Genomic DNA, 16,201 nt, shown 5'->3' with positions numbered 1-16,201 from the left:
GCTGATGAAGAGTCTCAGAGGCCACAATAGGGTTTTCTTTGACATCATGTATCCAGGGTTCATACTTAGAGTGATTTCTTGTGCACACATCCAGCTAAAAAACAGCCCTCTACTGTTGTGCTTAATTGTGTGGCAGCTGAAGCAGATGGTTTTGACAAGATTTAATGTGCGCTGGAAAAGAGACTGAGGGGTAGTCAATGTAGTCTGAGATAGCCTTCCTGTTTTATGGCCATTGCATTGGCAAAGCAAGGGCATAACCCTGAGCTGCAGCCCAAGAAAATTAGTTTTGAGGTAGATGGAGTGGTGCAGTATGTAAAATCAGGAGTGAAGGATTCGATCCACTCACAGTTAATGTCCCTTTTGTGCAAAAGGCATGTTTACAGATGCATGACTCTTACATTACTTCCAAGTTGCTGCACCCCTAATCCTTGGTGAACCAGCATGTGCTTGAAATGGAGAATATATTTGCCTTCTAATGAGTGGCTACAGAGGCTGAATTTCACAGGGTGAAAGCAGTATCAGCTAGAAGATTGAATGCCTAGTGAGAAAAAAATATATATATTAGGCAAGGAATTTGCTTCCCATGAAGAATAAGAGGTTTCAAGAGCTTCTCTCATGTTCCACCTGCCCCTGAGCAGTGCCAGGGCAGTTCAGCCTCCCGCCTGTGGGTACAGAGGGTGCTGCAGGCCAGTGGGGAGAAGTTTGGCTCTCTAGTTCTTCCTGGTCTTTATGACAGGCAAGGAGAGGCAGGGAATTCCTGATCTAGCAGCATGTTAGCCTTTAATTTATGCTGCACAACACAATTAGTGTGTCACAGAATCAGCAAGGTTGGAAAAGAGCTCTGAGACCACCGAGTCCAACCTGTGGCCAATCCCCGCCTTGCCCTCAGCCCAGAGCTCTGAGTGCCACCTCCAGGTGCCCCTGGGACACCTCCGGGGATGGGGACTCCAAACCTCCCTGGGCAGCCCCTGCCAATGCCTGGCCACCTTTTCTCCTGTTGTTACCCTTTCCAGTAGCATTCCCCTTGTTGATTTTGAATACTGGTGTTTTTCCAGGGCTGAATCCAACTTACCAAGTTCACTGTTGGCTAGACTTTTAAATCCTTGGGAATTTTTATGCTTTATCCTTCCTGTAAAGAACCTAGTGATTTTCTTCTTCCATATAAGGGAATAACACCTATATGTTTTGAATAGTAACCTTTAAGGTAAATTTTCAAATTTACCCACCTCCCCAAAGGCTTCCTTGCTACAGATCCTAGTTCCTTGTACATGCTTTTTTTATGGCATTTTCCATTGTACATACAGCTTCACTGATATATGCAAAACCCTTGTGCAGTGCTTGCTTTTGACTACTGGAATCCAAATACTCCTTGTTCTGTGGGTGCAGCTTGGATTTCCAGGCAAAAATGTGTATTTTCAAAACCCAGGATGACCAAGTAATTGGTCTGTGTCTGGATAGTAGGACTGCTTTTTTAATGGTTTTTTTTTTTTTACCTTTGAGGGAAGGAATTGAGTTATATTTGCTTTGATGTGCTGCTGAACAAAGATCTCTCCTTACAACTAAGGACTAATAGAATCCTGAGCCTTGAGCCAAAAAATGTATGTCTGCTTTGAGTTACAGTACTGAGAATAGTTAGTCATTAATGTCCTTTCAGTTCACTCCCTGATACAATTAGCCTGAATATTCCAGCCTAGTGGAAGGATTGGACTTCTTGAACCAAGATGATGACTTTGTTAGGTGTTTATTTTGTTGTTCATTTTTTAATTACCACTCTTGCAAAATTGTTCCACGTTGCTGGGACGTCTTTTTGTGAAGTTTCTGCAGTAGTCTTTGATTAGACACAGATGGAACTTAGAAGTCTCATGGGGGTAAGGAAGCTCCCTGTTCAATTTTTGTGTGGGGATATATGGTTTGCTGTAATTTGTTGGTTGTCCAGACATGATAAGTGCATTCTAAATGAGTAATTAAATAAACAGAGCTTTGCAGGGGCAAGCTGGAGGTGAGACCATCATCTTAAGAAATGTAACATTCCAGGTCCAGCTAGCCCTACAAGTTCCAAAATCATAGCTTGGAGGACGCTCACTGACATGAGCACATCATGTAAAAGTTAAAAATCATTCCCTGAAATTGAAATCTTTCAATCTAGAGTTCATATTTGTGTCTATTTTGCCCTGCTCTTACTGTGCTGCCTTTGATTTGGGGGCTCTGTGTGTGTGGTTGTGAAGTAATAGATTCTGTTCATGTGAATAAGAAAATGCTGCTTTACGTCAGGCTGGTAGCTTTAAAGTTTTGTACCACGGCATGTTTTAGCCTTTTTAATCCGTGCCAGTTGTTAGAGGAAAGGTGAAGGTTAAAATATTTTAATCAGTATTTCTGTTTTTGAAAACTTCCCTTGGCTTTTTCACCTCTGAAACCAGCTGTGTCACTTATTTCTGAGAGCCCAAAAGCACGCAGCTGCAACAACCTTGTAAAAAGTTTCTCCAGTGATCTCAGCAGCACAGCTTTGAATTCTGCTGTGTCTTAAGCCCTATTCTCCCCTCCCCTGTTTCCACCCTGAATGGCCACTGTTTGGTTTCTTTATACTTAGAGAAGCTGCTGTTGGTGTAGAAAATAATTGTAAGTCTTTGGGTGTTTGTTTTTTTGGTTTTTTTGGGGGGTTAAGGCATAGCCTTGGGGAAAACTTCAAAAAGAGGAAGTTAGGAGATAGATAAGTTTTGTGCTCAGGGAGAAGCTAGGCAGGATGGAATATTTTGTTGAGCTGTAGAAAAAAAAAGGTCCTGCTGTAAAGCGAGTGTGTGTTTCTGTAGTTGTCTTTGGATGTAATTTTACCCTCCTCACTAGAAGAAAGGGCCCTTTGGCTCAGATCCATGTGTGCACTGCCACGTCTCACATTCCTTCAGCCTTCATGTCTACCATAAGAGATTCAGGCCTCTTTTTTTTTTTTTTTTTTTTTTTTTCCTCCTGTCCTTGGGGATGAGCCTGGATGAGGAGAATCAAAAAAACCCCTCCTTTAGTGTGCAGTGCATACGGAGGAGCAGCGCTAAGTTTCAAGCGTTCTAGCTCAAAACGCTCAGTTTGGGTAACAAAAGCCTTAATGAGGATCTGCTGGTGACCCTCAGCTGAAGGGTGAGATTTGGGGTTTCTCTGGTGTGCACAGCATGGAGGGAACCACAGTAGATGAGTGTTGAGGCACATCAGATTCTGGCTGTGTCAAATGACCGAAATTAATTGCTGCTCTGTTAAACATCACTGCTTTGTTAGAGGGAGTGCAGAGTTTAAAAACTCAGCAAGGGCATTTTCAGTACATCATGCGTGCAGAGTCTGGGCTTTGGGTAAATCAGGAAGTTCTGCTGCTGGCTGAACTTGCACAGCCTTTTTCCAGGGAGAAGTGCTGCCTTGCTCACCTTCTCAATCCCCAGAGGGCAGGTTTGGGTGTGGTGATGAGGACACCAGCTCCAATTTGTGCAGAGCCAGCAGTGTATATGATGCTTTGGGAAGCACACCCTGCAGCTCCCCTGTTTATTTCTTTTATAGAAGCAGTTCCCAGCTGCTGTCAAGTACTGAACAAAAACAAACTTTTGGTCTGGGCTGATTTATGGCTGAGTTTTGTGTTCCTAGGCTCTGCTCCTCTGACTCATAGATGGGAGTCTCGCTTGGCCCAAAACCTTTTCATTCCCATCCTCTTCACCCCACCACCAGTCACAGAGGACGCCTGCATTTGTGGCTCTTGGAGATTAAGAGGGGCAGGATGGTTTTCCTGGTGTTGTTGAGTGAGTGTTGTGCTGTCCCCACAGAGGAGAGGGTGGTTCCCATCGAGGTCTGCCGTTCCAAGCTGTCCAAGTACCTGCAGGGAGTCGTTTTCCGCTGTGACAAGTGTACCTTCACCTGCTCCAGTGACGAGAGCTTGCAGCAGCACATAGAGAAGCACAATGAACTGAAACCTTACAAATGCCAACTCTGCTACTATGAGACCAAACACACAGAGGAGCTGGATGCTCACCTTCGAGATGAGCACAAGGTAGGACCCAGTAGCTTTAATTTGTGGCGATCTAGTCTTTGCAAATGCTGAATTGGTTTATTTGCATGTCTGGCTAGCCAGTTTGACACCGGGGTTATTTTTTTTTATCCCTCCCCAAATCTGAAAGCTAATCCCACGTGGTGCTCCCCTTTCTCATTTTTCTCTTTATTTATCTTTTTGTTGTTGTCGTTTCTTCAGAAACTGAAAAATAATCCTTTCTGAAGCTGTTCAGATTGATCAGAATTAGCAAACTGCTGCTGCCTGCAGAGTGTGATTGTCTGGAGAAGGCTCTTGTGTATGCTGGGTTTATCTAAAGGGGGGGTGGGGAAAGAGTTGTGGAACAATACCAAGGCAGTGTGATTCAGCCCCTGTGAAAGGCAGGAGATTCCAAACACAGGATTGCTCTGGTAACTTCAACAGCATGACATGCCACGCATATTTTAATAACAAAGAGGTCTATACATCCCCTTTTACCTTTAACAAGGGAAAGACAAACAGCAAGTCTAACCAGGTCCTCAGCTAAGACTGCTTTGGAGTTTTTGTGGATTACCTGAGAGCATATCAGGTCCAGCCTTTGAGAAGTCATTAAAGGTTCTCCACAGACTGCTAGCTTTGAATTTCTGTAGCTGAGAAATGTGTAAGTTCTAGAACTGAGATGTGTTTTGGAATATTTCCTAGAGTGCTTCCTTGGCAGGTTTCCAGGGGAGGCAGCTATATGCCTTCCCCTCTTGGAGCTTAGCTGCCCACTAAAGGTCCTCACTAAAAGCTTCATTGACTGAATGACTTTTCCTTAAAGCCAAATATATATGGAAGGTATTAGCAGCAGAATCACAGGAAAAAAAAAAAAAAACAACAGTTTTCATGCTCAAAAAATATTTGGCCATCTTATAAAACCAAACCTTGTTAATTTATGTTGGCATGCTAGACTCTCTGCCATCTTTATTACTTCTGGAGAATCTTCTGTGATTCAAATGGTACAGAAGGAGTTCTACACCTCCTGGTGCCTGCTGTGTCCAAGAGGAACTATTGCTTGGGGTTTTTTGACAAAGTTCATCATTCTGGGATAATTATTCCCTTAACTTAGCTCTCCCTTCTGATCTGGACCTGCAGTGGTGGTGCTGGTAGTTTAAGGTATCATTTCCCCGGTTTTGGGGGTTAAATTATACCTCTGCAATTTGTGTCTTAAGTTCTGGGCCCAGATACTACCCAGGTTGTACAGTGCACCTTAAAAAGAGTTTCCTTCACATGAGCTGAGTTGAATCAAGTGTCTTGCACTGTTTGTTTGTTTAAACCTCTGTGGGTGATGTGTTAAGTTCGAGAACCTGATCACAACTGTCTGTAGCCCAGTACTAGGAATCCTCACACCTCCATATTCAGGATCCTTTGCTGTTTGGGTGTACCCTGCAGCCTGCTCCACATCCTCCTTGGGCTCATTCAGGTTTCCTTTCCCACAGAGGGGTAAGGAGCAGCCAGTGGGTGTTGCTGTTTCATTCAGCCCCTTGTGGGATGCGCTCGCTGCTCCCTCTCCATCCCCTCTGCCCGCCTGGCTCAGTGCCTGTGCTGCTGCTGGAGGGCTGTCTCTCTGCATGAAGGATGAATCCAAAACCCTTCCCAGCAGTGATCAATGAGCTCGGGGGGCGCTTGTCATGCAGCAAGTATTAGCCTCGGTGTCCTGGTCACGCTCCACGCTCTCCGCCTCCGCTGTAAATCTGGGCTGCTGCTCCTCTTGGATGTGGAGCAGTTCCTGACTCCTGTGCCCTGAGCTGCTCCTTTCATACATACTGCTGTGAGCTGTTAAGTAGCTGGGTGCATTTCACCCCAGGGTTAGCTGAATTTGACTGCTGGGTGAAGTGTTCCCATTATAGGCTGCTGTATCAGTTTGCAAAGCACTTCGCAGCCCCGGCGTAATGAAAATTAATCTGTTATTAATGAGTGAGAGTGTATGTGCCACACAGCAGCCATGTGCTCAGTGAAAAAAAAAAAAACATCCTTTCATGAATAAAGCTGAATGAACCCGTCACAGAGAGTTCCCCTTCAGCGTGGATGTGTGGTAGCAGTGTTTGATCACAGCAGCTGAATAATGCCATAAAAATGAGGATACGACTTGATGTTTTACATTTCTTGGATGAAGAAATGAGCGGGGTTTACCCAATCTCATTAATTACCAAAAAGAAACCAGAAATGAGAAATGCAGAATAAACAGCAATGGAAGGATCACTGCCCCTGGAAATAAAAGAGTGTTAATTTGATTATGGGGACTGCATGTTACCTCGAGCTGAGCAGGCTTTGGGGTGTACCTGGTTTTGTTCTGCATTTGTGGCCACTTTTCTGGCTGGTTGGTGACTGTGCTGAGTGCTAACAGAAGTGTTTCTTTCAAAGGTGAGTCGTAATTTTGAGCTGGTTGGACGGGTTAACTTGGACCAGCTGGAGCAAATGAAAGGGAAAACAGAGAGCTCTAGCAGTGATGAAGAAGAAAAAGAAGAAGAGTTAAGCCCCAAGGCTCAAGAGAGAGGTCAGTGCAGCTCTTTGATGTGCTGGGGGGGTGGGTTTTGTTGGATTTTTTTGGGCACTGCAACCTGCCTCACCACTCCAACCATGCCAGGTCGGCTGTTGAGTGGACAGCACATATTCTGCAGAAATAGTAACAGAATCCTACTGAATTTCCTGAAGACACAGCTCCTGTGGGAATCTTGTGTTTCTAATCCTCCTTAAAAGTTTTTTGTCTGTTCAGAAAGAATACATGCTATGAGATAGCATCTGTGACTAATCTGCCTGTTCAGATACCATCTATAAGGGCTTGGAAAACTATGTAAGTGTATTTTAGGGGCCTGTCAGATTTTCTGTTTTGGTAACCAGTTTCCAGCTTTCACTTGGCATTGCCCAAGTGGGGGATGAAGGGCTGCTTTATGGGCTGTTATCTGTCTCTCTGCCCAGCATTCTTTGTCAGACAGTCAGCCCTGTTTGCATTTGCTGCAGTTGGCAGCTCCAGAGCCAGGGTACATCCATGCCCACCTGTCTGTACCATTTTATATTTAAATACGTGCCTAGGTTTGTATTGAGGAGTAATCCCACTGATTTCAACAAAGCTAGGCCATATAATTTTGGTTTGGTTGAATTTAGATCAGCAGAGAAAAAAGAATTCTCTGATAATTAAATGAAGGGTTTCCTTTCCAACAACCTTCTCCCATGAAAGGCAAGTTATTCCAATATCTGGTGTAACTGTGTTTTGTTCTGGTGCAACAATGCATCCTATAATGCAACAACCGTTTAATATCTTTAGTCCCCTCATGGTTTGAAGGACAGGCCACCCAATTCTTGATGCTGACAGCTCCACTTAGCCAAGTTCTGTGTACTTCAGCTAAAGGTACACCACCATGTTCGGTGAACATTTTCCTCCTGATTTTTAGCTTTCAAACTCACTCAAGAGCTTTTCACAAAAAAAAAACAAAAACAAAAAAAAAAAACAAAACAAAACAAAAAAAAACCAAACCAAAAAAAAAAAAACCCCAAAAAAGGAAAAAAAAGGCATCTCTGTACATGTTTTCAGGCATTGAAAAATTCCCATTTTTGGATTCACAGGTATTTTATAGAACTAGGGGGGTTCAGATCACGCTTCTTACCTTATAACAGCAAGACCCCAGCATCCTGGATTTTATTTGGTGTCCCTGCAGCATGAATTCAGTTTGTGCTTATCAGCAGCGCTTCAGGAGCACTTAGTGATGGCTTTTAACTTAAATGAGAATGCAAGCCAATTGGATAGGAAACCATTTATGTTTTAGAGAAAAATACCCTGCACAAGGTCTTAGAAGGCAGAAAAATCATAGGAGGGATGCCAGTTCCACGTGTGCATCTCAGAGTTCAGCATTCCTCAGGGACAGCTCCGGCCCTCTTGGCTTCCTCTGGAGCAGCGATTGTGCCATGATTTGACTAAAGCACCAGCTCACCTCAGCTGCAGATGCAGCAGGCTGATTAATGTCCTGTGTGGACCCACAGCTAGCAGGGGGTGAGGAGTCAAGCTGTCCTTGTGAGGATTGCCTGAGCATTACACACAGGCACAGGTGCTGAGGTCACCTTGGAGGCTGTGGTGCCCGCACCAAGGAGGAGAAAGTGCTCTCTGCCAAGCCCCACAAATCCCTGTGCGTGTGCCACATGTGCAGCAGGGGCAGCCCAAGGTGAAGTTCATTGTTTAAATTGGCTTTAGGTTACACCCTGGAAGTATAAAAACCATCACCTTCCATGCTGGAGTATTACATGGCCAAGGGTTAATAGATGTGCTGTCCTCATGTTTCAGAGTTAAGCAAGGCAGCATTTTGATGATGCTGTAGTCTTTTTTTTCACCTCTGTCTATGTTTTCTTTAATCTGTGGCTGGCTAAAATGATTTCTGCGTGCTTGTTTGGATGACCAGCCTAAGAAATTCAGGTGTGTTTTCAGGTTCGCTTTGCAGCATTTCTTTTTACTCTGGCCTGTAGGGTTGATGTTTCACCATTGTTTTTTTCAAGTTTCTTTTTTGTCCTTTTCAACCTCTTAAACGTTTGTAATAGATATAGTAAAATAGGTAGACAATGCAGAAAACGCTGCAAGAAGGATATTAGAAAAGATCCATTTGTATTGATTGTATTTTTCTAGGTAAGTTGTGTGAATTTCCACTCTTAATGTGCAAGATTTTTGAAAAATGTCCCAGTGAGACAGGAACTGAAGGATGCATGCTGGCATCTCCCTAGGCATTTTCAGGAGATCCTTCTGACCCAGAAATGGTTTGCCCTGGTAGCAGAAAGCCAGACCTTTGGTTTCAAACAGAGCCTGTCACAGTGGCTGATGCTGTCACAGCTTCCAAACCACATCAAGCTGTGCAATCCTGGGTGCTGCTGGGGTGCATTTGGCAATTCCAGCCTTTGTGGTGTTAGCAGGAAGTGGGATTTGCTGAGAGTGCTCCAGGTATCTGTCTGAGGTCTGTGACCTTGGGAGAATCAGGATTTCTTCCCTGGATTCACCACTTTGACTCAAGCTGCTCTGTGCAGTACTGAAGGTGCAGATGAGAACTTGTGGCTTCTCCAGATGGGCTGCTGGACCAAGCAAAGGCCATTGTCCATGTGGACAGGCAGAGGTGGGCAGCACTCTTGGATGGGAAAGGAAGGGGTGGTAAGGGATATAGAATAAAAGGAGAATAAAAGACCATGTCAAGAGCAGCTTTTCCAAGTAGAACTGTGCCTCAGAGACCTTGTTACTGATCTTTATGTCTTGGTCTCAGCAGATCAAGAAGTGTTTTTCCATAATGGGCAAAACTTAAGTGTCAGTGAGTGTTTGTATGTGTGACAGAGCAAAACCACAGAGAGGTCAGGCGTGTGTGCAATGTGTTGCTTCCCCTCTGCAGGACCAAAGAGCAGCTTCTGATAATTCTCCAGGGAAGCAGCCCAAATTCACATCCCTAGAGGCAAAAGTTACTGGGGAGTAGGATGAGCAAGATGGTGTTGTCTGAAGGGATGGTGGATTTACTAGAGTAACACTTGCTAAACTTAATGGGATTTGCAGGTATAAATTATAAGCCAGGGCTGGCTTGGGTTGGAAGAGCCCTTTAAAGAGCATCCAGTCCCACCCCTGCCATGGCCAGGGTCACCTTCCACCATCCCAGGTTGCTCCAAGCTCCATCCGTAGCTATACTCTTAAACAGAACATCAGCAGCATTTGCTTCCAAAACTATTAACCACCAAAAATATTTTTCCCTGTGTCATGACTAGTCTGTGTGTTGCAGTGTGTTTAAACATTTGTGCCATGCTTAAGGTGTTAAAAATCCAGATGTAAAAAAACTGGGCTGATGGCATTTGCTGCTTGCATTCTGGTGTTCCCCAACACAGCAGCTTTATGGTATTTAACCACATAATAAATGAGCCCCCCAACAATAAGAAATACAAAATGGATTTTTTTTTCCTTTCATGGGAAGAGGTCAAAAAATCGTGTCAACAACCATTCCATATAAAACTGAAGTAAAGGTTAACTAGTGAGAAGTGTGTCACAAAAATGCATTTGCAGGACTTAGGTGTGGGTAATAGGATATGTGTGAGCAATTTTGAGTTCACAGGCTGGTCCTGAACAGAGTAAGTCTGAGAGTGAAGAAATCAAGTGAGCAGAGATCAGAACCAAAATTAAGCAAAATCCCTTTTCTTTTATTATGTAGTTCAGGAGGAGTCAGAAAGACATTCTGTTGATTTCTTGCTTAAGATAATCCCTGCTAAGGAATTAATGCTCTGAGCAGATGGTGCTGTCTCATTTCCAGCAAAAGAATCAAGTGAGATAGTTCATGCAATTATTTTCAATGGCTTGTGCGGTGATCTTCTTAATTTGTGAGAAAATGTTTCATCTTTTGTCAGAGCAGGCTGTGTTCACATGGAGCTTGGCTTTCTGGAATGTCATTCCCTGAGCTGCCAGTGACTTCACTCATATTACAAGGTGCTTGACGCTTCTGCAAATGAGGCCCCAAGCACTTTGTGTGAAACATTAGGATGAGCATGAAACACCTATGCAGTTAAGATGCAGCAGCATCTTAAAGTCTCACTTAATCCATGAGACTTTAAGATCTATTACAGGAATCACATGTTAAATGTACCAAATCCGTGTGTTTCCTGAAATTTGTACTACTGGTTCCAGAATTATAGGTGGACTTGAGTGGGGATTTTTGATATTGCTTTCCTAAGTTGCAGTTTTTGGTTCAGAATTTAAATTCCACAGTCTCCTCATTTGTTGAAATAGAGGAGCAGGGTCTAGTAACTTGTTAACCTTACTTGCAGAGATGCTTTAAGACCTAGGGTGGGATTTGTCACTTGCACTGTCACTTTTCTTTTCGGCAGCTGCACTTTCCCAGTTATTTGACAAGAAAGTCCTTTTGCTTCTCTGGAGTGAGAGGTGCAGCAGAGAGGACCCGGAGCAGGATCGCTGTGGTGGCAATTCCCTTCTTGCCCTGGCATTTCTGAGCTCATGGGCTGTGCTGTCTTTTTCCCAGATCCCATGATGTTTCCTGACAGCAGTGCTCCAGAGAAACGCTTCCCGTGCGAGTTCTGCGGCCGATCCTTCACCGAGGGCTCCGAGTGGGAGCGGCACGTGCTGAGGCATGGCATGTGAGTTGCTTTCTGTTCCCTTGCCAAGCAGCCAAAGGTGGCAGTACATCTCTGTATGTTCCCCCCACCCCATCCCTGCCCTCCCAGAAACCTGCAGTAAATGCCAACACATTTCTGTGAAGACCAAATTTGTTGTTGGATAGTCATCGAATGTCTCTGCGTCCTTTTTAACTCTGCTGCCCAGGGTTTAACTGTGGCTCTAAAACTTAAGATTGTCCCTAGGTTAATGCCTCTTGGCCAGGATTAACTTCCCCTAAGTGTGCTGTTGATTTTTTTAAAAAAAATTTTCCTCTCTAGGGCAGTTTGCACACTGTGGGATGATACACATCACAGATAGGAATCTCTGGAGCAATCTGTTTCCTTCTTTTGATGTAGATCTCACTGGTAGCAGAGACCTCTTTTCTAGCCAGAGTTTGTTCAAAGAGTAGATTTCATTCAAGGCTGCTGACATGTGGGAAGCATCTGAATACAATGTTGTGGGTTAACTGCGATGGAATGAGAAACAATAACTTCTCTTAGCCTTAAGAGAATGTAAGTCTGAGCATAAGTACTGGAAATGCTGTAACCTATGAAAAGTGTTATTTGATTTCATTAACTCTTTGGGAAAAGCACTTCTTTCCTGTACTTTTGGTGCCTGCTAAGTCTTGTTTACAAGGGACCTGGAAGATGGGAATAAACTTCAGGTGTCACAGTTGGAGCTCTTCCTTCTGACCCCAAACCTGTCCCAGCACAGAACAAAGATTCCGTTTCAGGGCTAGAATGTCCCACCAGCAAGTTCATCCCTCCTCCTCCTCCTTTCCTTTGGAACCAGTGGCGTGGCTGCCTTTTTGGAGGGTGATCTGCTGCTGTCCCTCCTGTGACGGGCACGGGCTGGCTTTGCTGTGTGCCCTGACTGTTTCCTCTGTTTCCTGCAGGGCGCTGAACGAGAGCAAGCACAGGAGCGGCGAGGACAGCCAGCCCAAGGAGGACGTGGAGGACACGGCCAGCACGCTGCCAGAAGAGAAGGAAAGCATCGAGGCCATGGTGCTGGACTACTCCCACACTGGGGAAACAGCTGTCAGCATGGTGGCTGCTGACCAACCTCTCCTAGACACCCCGGAGGCCAAAAACGAATAAGGAAAAAAGCGAGTTTGGTGTGGTTCTAATCGACAGTACTTGAACAGTGATGAGCGGGGCGGGGCAGGGCGGGCAGAAGGAAGAAATAAAGCTGCTTTTAGGACTGAATGATCTATTTTCAAAGCACTGGTACCTGTGTGAGTGTGTGTATATTAAAGTTATTTAAGTGATGGAATAAGTGGCTCCATTACATCACTGCATCTTTGTTTTCCTCCCGGATCTGACGATGGGAAGTTTACGCTCATCTTTGGACTAATGAAGCAAAACTCCCCGTGTTTTTCCTACATTTCACATCGTGCTTTGCAGTGGAGACTTCGATTGTTTTATGAGTGGAAGCGTCGTGAGCGTGGAAGAAGTGGTAGGGGGACAACTTTTAGACGCACAAGTTTGTGTGCGTTTTTCTAGTTTTAATACATAACGCTTTTCCAGACTGAAAGCAATTGCTTTAGAAAAGAAAATTAAAAAAAAAAAAAAAAAGAAAAAAAAAAGGAAAATTAAAAAAAACCACCACAGGGAAAACAAAAAAAAAAAAAAAAAAGGAAAACAGAAAAAAATAAAAAAAACAAAACAGAAACTGCTTTGCTTAAAACAGTCACCTGTTTCCTAGTACCTCAGAATTAACCAAGGGAGATCTCTGCATTTGTCAGTACTACCTGTTGTTGTTGTGGTTAAATGTAGAGAGACTGCTGGGCAAGGTGGTGAATGGAGGAAGAAAAAAAAAAAGTTTTAAAGAAAGGAAAAACAAATTGTGCTTAAAATCCCAGTGTGGGTTTTATTTCTTAAAATACTGTGATTTTTTTAATTATTTTAGTAAAAAAAAAAAACAAAAAAAAGAGAGAGATACTTTAATTCCTAGATAACTGTTTGTGAATTGTCATCCTTTATTCCAGGTAAGCTGTTTGTTAGTATTCAGTTATAATTTTAGTATTTGGTAGATTTCATGTGACTGATTGTGCGGTTTTGTTTGCCACACGTTTTGTTTTCTATCAGCCTGAGGTGTTACAAATACAGCACAATTAAGTTTCTCATGTAAAAATGAGTATTTCTTTTTGAGTGGGGGACAGGGAAAGGAGACTAGATCTTGTGAATAGAACCTTTTTTTGTTGTCGCTGTCGTCGTCGTCGTCGTTGTCCTCGTTAATTTTAAACATAATGGAGATAACAAAGAAGTTTTAACTTTAAAAATAAAAAAAACTAAAGAACCAAACTTACAGCACAGCTATGCAGCTCATGGGCCAAACACATGGGTCCTCATAACCGTTCTGTTGCTTGTCATATTAACATCTATCAGTCTCACAACTGTAAATTTTCGTTGAGATTGGCTGCCTTTTTTTTTTTTCTCTTTTTTTTTTTTTTTTTTTTAATTCCGTCTGTGGTTTGTGCGTGGGTTTTTGGTTGTTTCTCTTTTTTTTTTTTTTTTTTGTTCGTATTTCTGTTTTGTTTTTCTTTTCGTTTTGTTTTGGTGTGGTGGGAGGGAGGGGTGTCTGTTGTTAACACATCTTTTTGCAAGCGGAGGTGAGTTGGTTACACACGACATTGAGCCTGGAGAACTACTTTTAACTCGATTCAGTGGATGGAGTTGCTGAGTTTTTTTTCCCCTCCTCCTTAGCTTTTTAGCATGAGGGGAGCAGTGTAGAATGGATAGGAACCTTCATACCTTAAGTGGCTGATCCTGCAACTACCCCCTGGGTAGAAAGCCTATTTAAACTCAAATTTGGGGATTTTGCCTGAGCGGCCAACACAGGATCTGGTGCCCACGGTATGTTCCGATTGTGAACAAAAAAAAAAAAAAAAAAAGAGGAGAAAAAAAAGAAAAAAAAAAAAAAGAATTAATTTCAGAAAAAAAAATTTAAAAAAAGAGAAAAACGAGAAAAGAAAAAAAAAACTGAAAAAAAAGTTTCTTTCCAAAAAGTAGAAAGTACTTGACTGAAACCTAGTTTTAGAAATGCATGTGTCTTCGTTTGTTTTTTTTGTTTTTTGGGGGGGATCTGGGGGAGGGGGAGGGGGGAAAATAAGAAGCTCTCCAGGAAATTGTGTCCTGGAGAGCTTTACTTAAAAGCGATGGCAAAAATGTTGCATTTGTGGAATAAGTGCTACTTGAGAAGCATGGTGTTTTGCTTTTGGGGATTCATCAATTGTGTGTTAGGGGGATTCTTTCAATTTTTCTGTTGTTTTGTTTTTGGTTTTTTCTTTTTTTTTTTTTTTTTGTTTTGGTTTCTTTTTTTTTTTTTTAATAGGGAGGGAACATCATAGAAAAAGACACATTGGAGGGACAAGTATAAGTACACATTTTGTGTCTGTATTTGTTTTTTTAATTGGCCTCATTTCAAATATATTTAAACAGTTCCATACCTGGATTGGGTGTTTGTAATGGTTACCAAAAAGGAAAAAGAAAAAAAAAAAAAAAAAAAGAAACAATGATTGTGACATGCTTTTATCACTACTTAATTTTTCAAATAACATGTAAATATTGTAATCCATTGGATTTTGTTTTGCTAACCTGTAATAAAAAATATGGGACCATTATCCTTTTAACAAGCTTAGAATGTCATATTTTTTTCCTTTTTTTCTTTTCCCAAAAATGTATACCTGATATATTGTGGACACACATTTTAGGTGCATTATTATGATTCTGTTGACTGTAATGACATAGAATTGAAAATAACATTTTTTTCATTGTTTAATTTATACAGAGGACTTTTTCAGAGTTTGACAGAAGGAAATAATAGCAAAATGCTAACCCATTGGCTTCAGCACTCGGTATTTCCTGATTTTAAAATTACTGCTTACTGATGGGGGATAGGAAGGGGATACTGAACTGTTGCACTGACGGGTTTGTTTTTTTTAAAAAAAAAAAAAACAATGAAAATTAATAAAAACTTTTTAAGAGTGCCTGCTCGTCTTGTGTGGTTTTTATATTTATGTTACTCTGGAGGTGGGTCCCTAGAAGTTACTGGTTCTGCAGCTCTTGGGGGGAGTAAAATCCTCTTTTTTTCCCTCCTGCAGCCTTTCCTCCAGTGCCTCACTGGGAATTCGTGATCTGCAGGTTATGGAGAGTGGCTTGCCCTAGCTCACACAGGTCTAGGGTCTACAGCATCCCCCAAAAATGCCTTGAATGTGCCCCAGCCCAACATCCTTTAGAGGTCAGGGGCTCCCTGCCAAGCTCTGCTGGCTCCTCCTGAACCCAAACAGAGAAATGAGGAAACTTTGCAGGGAACTTTGTATGGGAAGATCAAAATAGATGGAGACAGGCTGGTGTTTGGATTACCAACTCAGCCCTGTCATGAGCTGCTGCAATATTGCATTCCCCAGTATCTGATGACCTGCTGGATCCAGCACTGAGGCTGTTCTTGGTCTAGAGCTGGATATTCACCCAAAAAATCTGGAGCTGGGTGTATTTCCTCATTCTCCTCCAAAAACCCAAAGTGATGCTCATGGTGTTGTCACAGAATCTTCCTTTGCTAAATACAGGTTTTTAAGTGCATGGTGGTAAGATTTCAGAAGGTTGTTGGCCTCTATCCGGTTGTGTTTTAATCAGATCCTGTCCCCAGTTTAAGCAGCTTTTTGGTTGTTCTGGAGTTGGATCTCAAAGGAATGTGTATGCTGTGAAACAGCATGAAACCTTTGATCTTGCTTTACTTGCTCATGCCTTTTTCCCTAGGAGTCAAAAAATAGAGAAATACTTTATTTCCCTGTTAAGATGCTTATTTCTTTACAGGAAAAGGGTAGGGATGATAGACACTACATTTTTCAAGGATCTCTAGAAACATTTATTCAGAAAGGCCTACAAGTAATTTGCACATTATATGTTCTAGCCCAGAGCCTACCTGCACTTTCACTAAATTGAAAGAGGAGAGGGCTGCCCAGTGATATATCACTAATAATAATTACACCACTGATGTGACAATGGAAGACCTCGGGGTGAGTTCTAGATCCCTGCAGCTGCATTTTCCCACCC

General features: G+C 42.7%; 1 protein-coding gene across 4 annotated transcripts in view; it reads left to right on the top strand.

Annotated features, from left to right (window-relative positions):
* Window positions 1-13,564, top strand: part of ZNF462 (zinc finger protein 462) — an 89,107-nt gene extending 75,543 nt beyond the window's left edge. For all 4 annotated transcript variants that reach the window (XM_066569741.1, XM_066569738.1, XM_066569740.1 and 1 more), the window contains 4 exons: window positions 3,795-4,018; window positions 6,398-6,530; window positions 11,014-11,128; window positions 12,043-13,564. In XM_066569741.1, coding sequence (XP_066425838.1) covers window positions 3,795-4,018; window positions 6,398-6,530; window positions 11,014-11,128; window positions 12,043-12,244 — 674 coding nt within the window. In that variant the 3' untranslated portion in view covers window positions 12,245-13,564. The remainder of the gene's footprint in view (window positions 1-3,794; window positions 4,019-6,397; window positions 6,531-11,013; window positions 11,129-12,042) is intronic.
* The last annotated feature ends 2,637 nt before the right edge of the window (window positions 13,565-16,201 follow it).

This window comes from Molothrus aeneus, chromosome Z (genome assembly GCF_037042795.1).
Source record: "Molothrus aeneus isolate 106 chromosome Z, BPBGC_Maene_1.0, whole genome shotgun sequence".
NCBI lineage: Eukaryota > Metazoa > Chordata > Aves > Passeriformes > Icteridae > Molothrus > Molothrus aeneus.
This window is presented reverse-complemented; position numbering and strand designations above follow the sequence as displayed.